General features: G+C 48.0%; 2 protein-coding genes and 1 pseudogene across 3 annotated transcripts; 2 read left to right on the plus strand and 1 right to left on the minus strand.

Annotated features, from left to right (window-relative positions):
* Nucleotides 1-81: 81 nt before the first annotated feature.
* On the plus strand, nucleotides 82-4,863 carry LOC136454059 (serine/arginine-rich splicing factor SR45-like). Of its 2 annotated transcripts, XM_066454615.1 has the most exons (13): nucleotides 82-387; nucleotides 1,222-1,332; nucleotides 1,838-1,926; nucleotides 2,450-2,496; nucleotides 2,585-2,665; nucleotides 2,749-2,914; nucleotides 3,055-3,295; nucleotides 3,382-3,450; nucleotides 3,904-4,023; nucleotides 4,105-4,180; nucleotides 4,339-4,376; nucleotides 4,469-4,571; nucleotides 4,639-4,863. In XM_066454615.1, the coding sequence occupies exons 1-12, from the start codon at nucleotides 209-211 to the stop codon at nucleotides 4,539-4,541; spliced, it is 1,290 nt and encodes a 429-aa protein (XP_066310712.1). In that variant the 5' UTR covers nucleotides 82-208; the 3' UTR covers nucleotides 4,542-4,571; nucleotides 4,639-4,863. The 2 variants fall into 2 exon arrangements, with proteins under 2 accessions (XP_066310712.1, XP_066310711.1); XM_066454614.1 differs by having other exon boundaries at nucleotides 4,469-4,863.
* A 2,391-nt stretch (nucleotides 4,864-7,254) lies between these two features.
* Nucleotides 7,255-10,747, plus strand: LOC136455588 (pentatricopeptide repeat-containing protein At3g13880-like; annotated as a pseudogene).
* Nucleotide 10,748: 1 nt separating this feature from the next.
* On the minus strand, nucleotides 10,749-11,576 carry LOC136455589 (secreted RxLR effector protein 161-like). Its single transcript, XM_066455548.1, has 2 exons — nucleotides 10,932-11,576; nucleotides 10,749-10,787 (listed from the first exon to the last, which is right to left on the minus strand). Exons 1-2 carry the CDS (start codon nucleotides 11,574-11,576, stop codon nucleotides 10,749-10,751), a joined length of 684 nt encoding a protein of 227 aa, XP_066311645.1.
* Between the last annotated feature and the right edge of the window lie 961 nt (nucleotides 11,577-12,537).

Genomic DNA, 12,537 nt, shown 5'->3' on the forward strand with positions numbered 1-12,537 from the left:
TATTGGGCCCGTTGGGCCGAAAAACAGGAGTGGACATGGACAGCAGCAGGGGATCTTTTCACACCGACACGGGTGGGTTGAACTGGAGTCTGGGATGGAACCATAGACTCCCAATCTGTTCCTTCTCCCAACCCGCTCAAAACCCTAGCCCAGCACCGCAGGGTTGCCGACGCTCGCCCGGCCGCCGCCACTGCCGCCGCCGGGGACGATGGCGAAGCCTCGGCGCGGCCGCTCCGCGTCTCGCTCCTCCTCGGGCTCTTCCTCCCGCTCGCCGTCCCACTCCGTCTCCTCCGGCTCCGTCTCGTCCCGTTCCCGGTCGCGCTCCCGCTCCGTCTCGTCGTCGTCCTCCCAGTCCCGGAGCCGCTCCCCTCCTCCGGCTAAGCGCAGGTGAGGCTCGACCCTACACCCTATAGATCCACTGTTTTCTAGGCTAATTTATTAGGTTTTGTTGCATTTGTTCGGAGTTTGTTTTTGGGTGTGTGTGCTGTTTGCTCGTCCGGGTAGCGAGTTATCCCCCGTTTCAACGTTTATACTTATTTGAGAGTCGCTTCGTTAAACCCTAGTGCCTTCAGTAACTTCATCATAAACCTTGAGGACTAGAGTATTTAGTACGAGGCTGCTTGATTCAGATAATTTTACACTTCAGGCGTGGCTTGCGTGTTCAGACTACTTCTGTTGAATACAATTACAGTTTGTCCTTGTGGCACTCAACGTATGGATGCTGTCATTCAGCATTGAACAGAACCAGAGTTTGGTAACAGTTTTCTAATGCTGAATTCGGTTTTTCAATCATGCTCGTGATAGACTGGAAACATAAGTTAATTGTGTGACCCTGCATTCAGAATTCAGATGGACACCTTTGATTGGTTCCAACTCCCTGCTGTAGGCTTATTATTTAGCTGTGCCTTTTGCATTTTCTGTAATAGCAGCTGCCTGCACTGACCAGCATTTGGTACCCAAATCAATTTCTTGACATCATTTTATTGATTGATGAATCCATCATGCCTCATGCTTTTGCTTCGCCCTGTTAACATGTTTTTATTGCTGTCATGGGCTCATGGCAATTTAATTTAAAGTCTTCTCATATATGAAGTCATGTAGTTACACGACGTGCATTCTGCTTGAACATGGTTGTTTGGTATTTTTCTCATGAACTGTAATGTTTCTTATGCTGGTTCTCTTTATCTTGGGTGCTACTTCTGGATACTGTTGTCTGCCCAGTTCGCCTGGAGCACGAAAAGGCCGATCACCTTCGCTGCCCCCCAAAAAGGGCTCACCCTCAAAGAAAGTCCGTTCGCCATCACCACGACCTAAAAAGGCTTCACCCCCTAGGTATATACAAGTTTGCATATAAACTGCATATGTTACTTTAATTCTCTGGCTATGTTTATTGATAATTATATATATTTATAGCGTGCTGTTTCACTTGTTACTTGACTATCATTTTTGGTCTTGTATATATATGAAGTAATTGTAGTTTGTCAAATAGGATGCTGTATATGGGCTAATGATACAAAGGATCTTCAATTCTTATTATATTGGATGCTACAGCTCCACATGTTACTAAGAAAATGTCATAGCAGCATCTGATAAATTTCTTTGTGGCTGTGATGTTGCTGCTTACTGTTCATAACTCCATCGACTTCTTTTGCCCTATATTTTTCTGGGGAAGTTTCTATCATGTGCATAACATGCTGTTGGGCTTTTACTGTTAAATCTGTAGATTTCATCTGTTTCCCCAGGAACTTTGCATGGTTTTGTGTTCCCTGTTTTCATATCTACCTCTACATGTAACTCTTGAGCCCTAAATTATTGAAGAAATGGTTATTGGTTTCAGGAAAGCGTCACCTCCTGCCGAGTCGGCTGTTCTCTGCATTGATCACTTATCAAGGAATGTTAGTGAGGCTCACTTGAAAGAGATATTTGGTGAGCTTGTGTTTATATTTTCATGCACTTTATTCTGTTAGAACTCGGAAGTCTATTGTAATGATTGTAGTCACAGTGAAGAGACCCAAGATAGTGAAATTATATTTGCATTAACGTGAATATGCCTTGTGTGATTGTCACTTGAGTGACCTCTTAGCGTTTAGGGAAAATGCTGATAATATGCATTTTTAGTATTCAAATTTCTACAGTCTACATTATGGTTGGAGCCAATATATATATTTGTATCTATCTCCAACAATCATGTGTTCCTTGATGTACACATGTTAGGTTGGTTAAACACACTGATCTTCCCACTGGTAGGCTCATGCAGTGGGGATGATCCTGCTTCTATAGTAATCGGCCAAAAAGGCTTGCTGATTCTAGTAGGATTTTACTGTTGTTCCTGACATAATGTGCATTTAACAAACTCTTATAAATTAGAAATAAACAAGTGCTTTTGAAAAGTCGTCATGTTGCCAAATGAATCCAAACACTATATTCGACTAATTATCTGTATTTTCAGGAAACTTCGGCGAAGTTGTGAATGTGGAGCTATCAATGGACCGAATGGTAAGTGAATGTGTTGCTCTCTTATTCTCTTATTATTCTGGGATCTGTGCCTTGTGCTCTCCTTAACACCTACTATTTGTTTTCTTAGGTTAACCTTCCTCGTGGCTATGGATATATTGAATTCAAGAAGAGAGCTGATGCTGAGAAGGCTCTTCTTTACATGGATGGTGTATGCATTCTACCCTATGCTTATTCTGTCTTTTTTTTGTTGAAAAGCAAATGACCAACAAGTTCTTCTAAAAATCTGTCCAGGGTCAAATTGATGGAAATGTTGTTAAGTTGAGATTCACTCTTCAACCACGCCAAAGGGCTGCATCACCTATGAAAGCTCCGCCCCCTCCTCCAAAAAGAGATGCTCCCCAGATTGAAAAAGGTGTTAGCAGTGCTGAAAAGGATGCCCAGCAGCGTCCTAGGGAATGTAAGCTTCTGAAGCTTTGGAACTATATAATCACTATTCCTTATTCTTTGCTTGTTACTTCTGCTCGTATCAAGGAACTCCCCCCCTGAAGGTGCATGTTCAGCTCATGATGACTTAATTGTTTACATACTTGTCTGCAGCATCTCCACAAAGGAAGCCAGCTTCGCCTCCACGGAAACGATCTCCAAATCGAAGGGCTGAATCACCCAGGCGTCCACCTGACCCATCACCTAGGCGTCGTCCTGATTCTCCGCCTATTCGTCGCCGACCAGATCCTTCTCCTGTCAGGCGTGGTGACACACCTCCTCGCAGGAGACCACTATCTCCAGTTAGAAGGCGTTCTCCTTCTCCACCACCTAGGAGGCATAGGTCACCGATGCGGTAATCAGTGCTTAAATAACTTCTATAATTCTATAAGATCTGTGAATGGATCACTGGAATTGCTAATGCTATTTTCTCAACCACAGTCCTTCACCTAGGAGGGGACGTGGCAGCCCATCACCACGCAGGCGCTCCCCTGGGCCTCTTAGGCGGCGGTGAGTTTCTTTGAGCTTCTCTATTTACCAGTTTTGTGCAATGCCCTTTAATACAAAGGTGGACATATTGTGCACTTCCCTGATGTGCTAAAACTATGTAGTATTCTCCATTTTATATTTCATAGCTGTGGACTATGTGCCTATCCCTGCTAAATGTATCAAGTATTCTCTATTTTATATTTCATAGCTGTGGATGAGATGTACCTTTTTTAGATAATACAAGTGGATTAGATATATGTATCCCATGTTTATAATTAATTGCTGTTCTAGGCATGATCCTGTGATTGGTTTCTAAGCTCTGTACTCATTACACTTCTAGTATTTGGACACTTGTTTTGCCCCTTTTATTTTTCATGTCTTGGGTTCGTATTAAAGTTCTGTCGATTTTTTTAGTCCTCCACCTTATTCTGCTTGCTTAACTGCTGTGCTCATTCCTTCTTTCCCCCCCTCTAGCTCGCCACCTCCAAGGCGGTTGAGGAGCCCACCAAGAAGGCCACCACCTCCACGTCGCTATAGTCGCTCTCCTCCTCGCCGACCCTTTCGCTCCCGCTCCAGATCAATTTCTCCAAGAAGGTAGTGGATCTTCCGAAATCTACTAGCTGATGCTGTTCCTCTTTTGCACCCTGACAATTCTGATTGTCTTGTATAATGCAGGGGACGAGGGCCTCCGTTGAGGCGTGGTAGGTCAGACTCATCATATTCTCGATCACCTACTCCACCGCCAAGAAAGGTGAGTGCTACAACTGATATGGTATTTGTAGTATCAAACACAAAGTAATGCTGTTTTTTTGCCTCTGTTGCTGGTCATGCATTGTGCTGTTTTTTTTCCTCTGTTGCTGGTCATGCATTGTAATATTGACTAAGTGCTTAAATGTGTTTCTTGTATAGGGTCCAAGAAGGGTATCAAGGAGCCGCAGCCCTAGAAGGTAACATATCTATTTGTTTTGTAATGTTAGTTTTTCTGGTGTTTTTGCATATGCCAAGAGTATTCCATAACTGAAAATATCTCTGCTTGCAGGCCTCCTAGAGGAAGAAGCATATCTAGTGACAGCCGAAGCAGCAGTTCACCTTCCCCTAGACGTGGCAGGTAGAAGGAACCCGTGGCATTGTGTATCCGGCAGGTAAAGCCTTTTATCCCTTGACTCTATGTGTATCGTCTGCCTGTGATTGTGACTTGCTGTGAGCTAGTGTTGGTTCGAGGAGAAGATAACCCTACGGCAATGCTTCTAATGGATCTACTTAACATGCCCGGTGGACTCTGGCTTGTGATTTGTACCCGAGACAAAGTTATCTGCTATGTTGGCTTCTGTACTTGATTGTACTGAAGTATTTTGAAGTTCTGAACTTGTTTCCGCACAGGAGTCTGGATCTAAAAATTTATGTGGTAAACCATTGTGCTAATTGGTGTCTGAAGTGTTTATTGGATCTTTCGTTTAATGTGTCGAAAGTTTTCATCTATTTTGTTGGAAAGAATTCCTCAACATTGCCATTGTATGATTGCATTGATCAACCAATTGATGCGTGTAATTTGTATATGCACGTCACACTTGTGAAAGTGTGACATACGACTATAGCGCTGTAGTTGAGACTTGAGACGCAGGCGCACGCACAGCTTACCCGTGCAGTAAAATAAACAATATCCAGTTCGTTTTTTAATCTGAAAAAAGGGAAGGGTCATTTCGCCATTCCCCGCTCTGCCTGTTGCCCAGACACAACAGTCTCACAGATAGTAGCGTCACAGATAGTAGCGTATCGTATACGATTTCGAGGTGCTTTGTTTATTTTGGGGGCGGCCTATAAGACACGAGTGTGTTTTGTGTTAAAACTTGAGGGCCATTTTGGAACAAAGAATTCATGGAGGAATTTTGTAGAATTCTAGACCTATAGGAAAATTTTCTATATTGACCTTTGGAACAAAGGATTGGCCCCCCTAAAATCCTACAAAATTCCTATAGAATGGCTCGGTCTATAGGAATTTTGGAAGAACTCTAACATGAGGTCTAACTTCAAAACTTTTCTTTGTGTCTCTCTTCTCATTCCAGTGTTTCTCTTGTGTTGTATCAAAATGCTCCATTAGAGAATTTCATGCGTTTTCAATTTATGTAGAATTGCAAGCGAACTCTAATCCTGTGTTTTTTTTTCTATTTTTGTGTTTTGAAAATCCTGCGTTCCTAAAGGGGCCTGAATAATGTAAACGGAAGAAATGTAACTTTTCTCCCTTCCGAGTGAGTGGCAGCATTAACAGTAACGTGTTAAGACTATTAAATGGAAGAATAGAATGTAAGAACTAGAAACTTCTCATTGATCTCTGCTGTTTATATACACATGGTGAGGGACTTGAGGAACTGACGGATTGTCTATTCTGAGAGGGGTCAGGTGTCTCGGCCAGGGCCAATCAACTTATCCTATACAACAACAACAACAACAAAGCCTTTAAGCCCTAAACAAGTTAGGGTAGGCTAGAGTTGAAACCCAACAGAAGCAATCAAGGTTCAGGCACGTGAATAGCTGTCTTCCAAGCACTCCTATCTAAGGCTAAGTCTTTGGGTATATTCCATCCTTTCAAGTCTCCTTTTATTGCCTCTACCCAAGTCAACTTCGGTCTTCCTCTGCCTCTCTTCACGTTACTATCCTGACTTAGGATTCCACTACGCACCGGTGCATCTGGAGGTCTCCGTTGCACATGTCCAAACCATCTCAACCGGTGTTGGACAAGCTTTTCTTCAATTGGCGCTACCCCTAATCTCTCACGTATATCATCGTTCCGAACTCGATCCCTTCTTGTATGACCGCAAATCCAATGCAACATACGCATTTCCGCGACACTTAGCTGTTAAATATATCGTCTTTTCGTAGGCCAATATTCTGCACCATACAACATAGCAGGTCTAATCGCCGTCCTATAAAACTTGCCTTTTAGCTTCTGTGGTATCCTTTTGTCACATAGGACACCAGACGTTTGCCGCCACTTCATCCACCCTGCTTTGATTCTATGGCTAACATCTTCATCAATATCCCCGTCCCTCTGTAGCATTGATCCTAAATATCGAAAGGTATCCTTCCTAGGCACTACTTGACCTTCCAAACTAACATCTTTCTCCTCCCGAGTAGTAGTGCCGAAGTCACATCTCATATACTCAGTTTTAGTTCTACTAAGTCTAAAACCTTTGGACTCCAAAGTCTCCCGCCATAACTCCAGTTTCTGATTCACTCTTGTCCGGCTTTCATCAACTAGCACTACATCGTCCGCGAAAAGCATACACCAAGGGATGTCCCCTTATATATCCCTTGTGACCTCATCCATCATTAAAGCAAACAAATAAGGGCTCAAAGCTAACTCTTGATGTAGTCCTATCCTAATCGGGAAGTCATCCGTGTCTCCATCATTTGTTCGAACTCTAGTCACAACATTGCTGTACATGTCCTTAATGAGCCCGACGTACTTCGTTGGGACTTTATGTTTGTCCAAAGCCCACCACATAACATTCTTTGGTATTTTATCATAAGGCTTCTCCAAGTCAATAATCAACCGTTCCTATAGCTGAATTTTTTTAAATATTATTTTTTTAATGATTAATTGTAAATCTACAAGCTGTTGTACAAAAATTCGGTGCTCATTACAGTCGGCCCATGGAAAGCCGACAGTCCAGTAGGCATCTGGTGCGCCGACAGGGCACTCACTTGAATGATGTACGGAGGGAAAGTTTCCCTACTGACTCGATCATAACCGCAAGTTTTTGATCCAACGGGTACCCATCTCACCCAAATGCCAGTTCAAGCGTCTCCCGCCTCTCCCCTGCCGACATGCCGCCGCCGCCGCCGTTCGCTTCCCTCCGTTCTTGAGCAATCCTCTGCCTCCCTCCGTTCTTGAGCAATCCCCGGCGGCCGGCGGGCCGAGGCGCTCGGTCGCTCTCACGTCCTGTCGGTGGCTCCGCACTCTGGACATCTGGTTGTCTGTGCGACACCGAGGCCGGGGCCGGGGGCTGGCCCGCGCGGGAGGCTGGGAGGGGCCGAGGGGCGGCGGCGGCGGCCGGGAAATCTGGTTATCTGTGTCCTTGCTGATGTAGATTACGATCGGTTTGCTCGCCGCTGTGGCTTCCAATCATGGAGGCCTTCTACCTCGACCTGCTCCGCTCCTGCGCGGGCGCTGCCGCACGTCGCAGCCGTGCACGCCCACATCGCGCGCGCCCACCCGACCGCCTCTCTCTTCCTCCGCAACTTCCTTCTCGCTGCCTACTGCCGCCTCGGGGCGCCCCTCCACGCCGCCCGCCTGCTCGACGAAATGCCCCGCCGCAACGCCGTCTCCTACAACCTCCTCATCGCCGCCTACACCCGTGCGGGCCTCCCGGGCCGCTCCCTGGCGACGTTCGCGCGGGCGCGGACCGCCGCGGGGTTCAGGGTCGACCGGTTCACGTACGCCGCCGCGCTCGCCGCGTGCTCGCGGGCGCTCGACGTGAGGACCGGGAAGGCCGTGCACGCGATGGCCGTCCTGGACGGTCTCGGCAACGGGGTGTTCCTGTCCAACTCGCTCGCCAGCATGTACGCCGGGTGCGGCGAGATGGGCGAGGCCAGGCGCGTGTTTGATGCCGCCGATGAGCATGACGACGTGTCGTGGAACTTGCTGCTGTCCGGGTACGTCCGCGCCGGCGCACGTGAGGAGATACTGAAGGTGTTCTCTCTGATGTGCCGGCATGGCGTGGGGTGGAACTCGTTCGCGCTTGGGAGCATCAACAAGTGCTGTGCTTCTGGCGGTGATGTCGGAGGGCACATTGCAGAGGCAGTTCATGGATGCGTGGTGAAGGCTGGACTGGACGCCGACCTGTTTCTTGCGAGCACAATGATCGACGTGTACGCTAAGAGAGGCGCCTTGACAAATGCTGTTGTGCTTTTCAAGTCGGTGCCAGACCCAAATGTGATTGTTTTCAATGCGATGATTGCAGGATTCTGTCGTGATGAAGCCTCTGTTGGTAAGGAAGTCACTAGAGAAGCTTTAAGTCTGTATTCAGAGCTGCAGAGCCGAGGGATGCAACCTTCTGAGTTCACATTCTCAAGTATTCTACGTGCGTGTAACTTGGCTGGTGAATTTGGATTTGGGAAACAGATACATGGTCAAGTACTCAAACACAGTTTCCAAGACGATGACTATACTGGGAGCACACTCATTGACTTGTACTCTGATTCTGGTTGCATGGAAGATGGATACAGGTGTTTCAGATCTCTGCCTAAGCAAGACATTGTCACCTGGACGTCAATGATTTCTGGGTGTGTTCAGAATGAGCTTTTTGAGAAGGCACTGAGATTGTTCCAAGAGTCAATACGTTATGGCTTTTTGAGAAGGTTCCAGCCTGTTCGTTTGGTTCTTCTACAATTCCAGCCTGTTCGTTTGACTGTGGCTTGTCGTAAACGATCGTAAATTTCTAGCCGGAACGGTATTTTTCTCTCACACAAACCAGCCAGCAGTACTTCTTCACGAACCAGCAACGATACAAACCAGCCAACCGAACAGGCGATCTTTTCACGATGTCGAGCGTGATGAATGCATGTGCCAGTTTAGCTGTTGCAAGCAGTGCCGGTCCTAAGATTTTGAGGGCCATCTGGCGAACTTGTCGCGACAGCCCCTTTCGACAAATGTTTTTTAGGTAACATTTTAAAATTCTAACACATGACCTAAATTACAAGAAAAATATAACTATATGAGTACAAAGTATTAGACAAAAATTGAACAAGGAAAAAAAACCTAGGGCCCAGACAATTTGGATATGAACTTATTCAAAACCAAGATTCACAAATCACAAAAGGGCAGAAGGCAATAACCAAGATCAGATGTCGTCGTCTTCGTCGAGCCCTGCTTCAGCTGCCTGGTCGCCGTCGTCGTCTGGAACGCGGCTTCTGGAAGACTAGAACTCGAGCATCGGTGTCTCGGTGATCTGCGCTGGTGATCGCGTGGTGAACTGGTGATCGGCACTGCGTCTCTCGCAGTCTCCCGTCTCGCCAGAAGTCCGGAAGTCACGACTCGCGATCGCTATGTGCGCGTGTGCGAGTGTTGGCGGCTCGGCTCCTAGCCTCCCGGAAAGAAAGAGGCCGACGATTCCTTTTGCTGATGGACCACTGCATCTTCTCATTAATCTTAAATCCTAATGGACTATAGCTAAAGAGTATGAAGTATTATATACTTAGACTTGGCCCCCATCCCGCGAGGGCCCTCGGCCGTTGCACCTCCTGCCCACCCCTTAGGGCCGGCACTGGTTGCAAGGACCGGTGAGCAGATCCAGTGTCTTGCCATAAAATATGGTTTTAACCGGTTCACTGCCATGGGGAATTCCTTCATACATATGTGTGCTAGGTCAGGGGATGTTGATGCTGCGACTCAGAGGTTTCAGGAAATGGAATCACGTGATGTTGTCTCCTGGTCTGCAGTGATATCAAGCCATGCACAGCATGGTTGTGCAAGGGATGCTTTACGCATTTTCAATGAAATGGTGGACGCAAAGGTGGCGCCTAATGAGATTACTTTTCTCAGCGTCCTTACTGCATGTAGTCATGGAGGATTGGTTGATGAGGGACTCAGGTAAGCCTTTGCCATTTCTTCCAGGTCAGAACATTCAATCAATTTCCAGTGCAACTTTCTTTGCTATACAATACATGCCTCATACGTCCTCATTTGATGATCTTATGCAGGTATTATGAAATTATGAATAATGAATATGGATTGAGCCCAACCATAAAGCATTGTACTTGTGTTGTTGATCTTCTTGGACGAGCTGGGAGGCTAGCTGATGCCGAGGCATTTATAAGGGATTCAGCTTTCCATGATGACGCTGTGCTTTGGCGGTCTTTGCTGGCCTCATGTCGTATCCATGGAGACATGGAGAGAGGCCAACTTGTGGTGGATCAGATAATGGATCTGGGACCCACTTCCTCAGCATCATATGTAATTCTTTACAACATGTATTTAGATGCTGGTGAGCTGTCCTTAGCTTCAAAAACTCGAGACCTGATGAAAGAGAGAGGCGTGAAGAAAGAGCCTGGTCTTAGTTGGATTGAACTTAGGTCTGGGGTTCACTCTTTCGTTGCCGGTGACAAGTCCCATCCAGAGAGCAATGCAATATACAAAAAAACTGGCAGAGATGCTTTCCTAGATAGAAAAGTTGGCGAGCACGGATAATACTAGCACTAGCACAGAGTCAGATGCAATATACACACCTAGGGAAGCAGTAGATTATCTAACAATTCTTCTTCTAATCATGTTGCTACCTCATAACCCCCTCCATACCGATCATCTTCTTCAGCTCCGTGAGTCAAAGACGGCCGAGTGGCTTGGTGAGGACGTCCGCGAGCTGCCGACCAGTTTCGACGAACTCGATGACGATCTGTCCTCCATCGACACAGTCCCTGAGGAAGTAGAACTTCACATCGATGTGCTTGCTCTGGTCGTGCAGAACCGGATTCTTTGCGAGGGCGATGACGGGCTGGTTGTCCACCATCAGTGCTGGTGGGTGAGCTTCCACACCGGTCAGCTCGCCCAGCAGCCGGTGCAGCCATACAACTTGGCACGTCGCTGTGGCCGCCGCTATGTACTCTGCCTCGCACGTAGATAGCACCACCATATTCTGTTTCAGTAACAGCCATGAAATTGGAGCAGACACGAGGAAGACGAGCACACCAGAAGTGCTCCACCATCCGTCGATGTCCCCCGCCATGTCTGCATCGCTGAACACAGTGAGCTGCAGCCTACTTCCGTCGGTCTTGGGGAAAACGATCCCATGATCCACCGTCCCCTTGACGTAGCGCAGTAGCCGCTTCACTGTAGCCCAGTGATCCTCTCGAGAATCCTCCATGAAGCGACTGACGTAGCACACGACGAACACGATGTCCAGCCTGGTGTGGACTAGGTAGCGCAGACCGTCGACGATGCTCCGGTAGAGTGTTGCATCGACCTTCGCCACAGTACTGGCCTTCGTCAGCTTCAGCCGCTCCTCCATCGAAGTCACGCATGGCTTGCACTCAGCCATGCCGCTCCGCTCCAACAGCTTGGAGGCGTACGCGCTCTGCCCGAGTGTGAGTGCCTCCTTCCTCTGTCTCACCTCGATGCCAAGGTAGTAGGAGAGCGCACCGAGATCGCTCATTCAAAAATGAGCTACCATCTCGCGCTTGAAGCTGTTGATGTTCTCCGCATGCGCGTCGATGACGATCAAGTAGTCCATATACACGCCGACGATAAGCTCCTCCTTCTTCCCCTGTCGCCGCATGTAGAACGCGTGCTCGGTTACGCATTGTGTGAACCCAAGCTCGCCCAGCATGGCGTCAAGCTTGGCGTTCCACGCTCTCGGGGCCTGCCGCAGCCTGTAGAGTGCCTTGCGCAGTCAAAGCATCCTGTGCTCCGCTCCCTTGACGGTGAAACCCGGAGGTTGCCTGACGAAGACCGTCTTCGCTAGCTCGCCGTTGAGGAAGGCCGATTTTACGTCCAGATGATGGACGCGCCAGTCCTTTGCTACTGCCAAAGCCAGTAGCAGTCGGACAGACTCCATGCGCGCTACCGGCGTAAAGACTTCCTCGAAGTCGATGCCCTCGCGCTGGACAAAGCCTCAGGCGACGAGGTGTGCCTTGTGCTTGACAATGGCGCCATACTCGTCCCGTTTGACCTTGTACACCCACTTCAAACCGATCGGACGGCATCCTAGAGGTGGATCGATGAGCTCCCAAGTCTCATTTTTCTCGATCGACTTCATCTCCTCCAGCATCGCCCGTCGCTAATTTGCATCGCGATTGGCCAGCGCGAACGTGGGTGGTTCCTCTACACTGATGAGCAGCAGCTCAGGGTCATTGAGCAGCCGACCAACCAGGCCAGAGGGTCCTGTGCCGCCGACGAGGTCGTCCAGCCTACGGAACCACACCTCCTCACCATCGTGGAAGGCATCCACGAACTTAGTGATGTCACTTAGAGATGAGGCGAACTCGATCAGCGTTGATGGAGTTCCCTGTTCCGCCGTAGTGCTCGGCACAACACCTAGAGTGCTTGGCACCCCGGATGCAGTGCTCGAAACTTCTCCTAGACATCTCATCACAACTCCTGCAGTGCTCGGCACC

The sequence above is a fragment of the Miscanthus floridulus genome, chromosome 5 (assembly GCF_019320115.1).
Source record: "Miscanthus floridulus cultivar M001 chromosome 5, ASM1932011v1, whole genome shotgun sequence".
NCBI lineage: Eukaryota > Viridiplantae > Streptophyta > Magnoliopsida > Poales > Poaceae > Miscanthus > Miscanthus floridulus.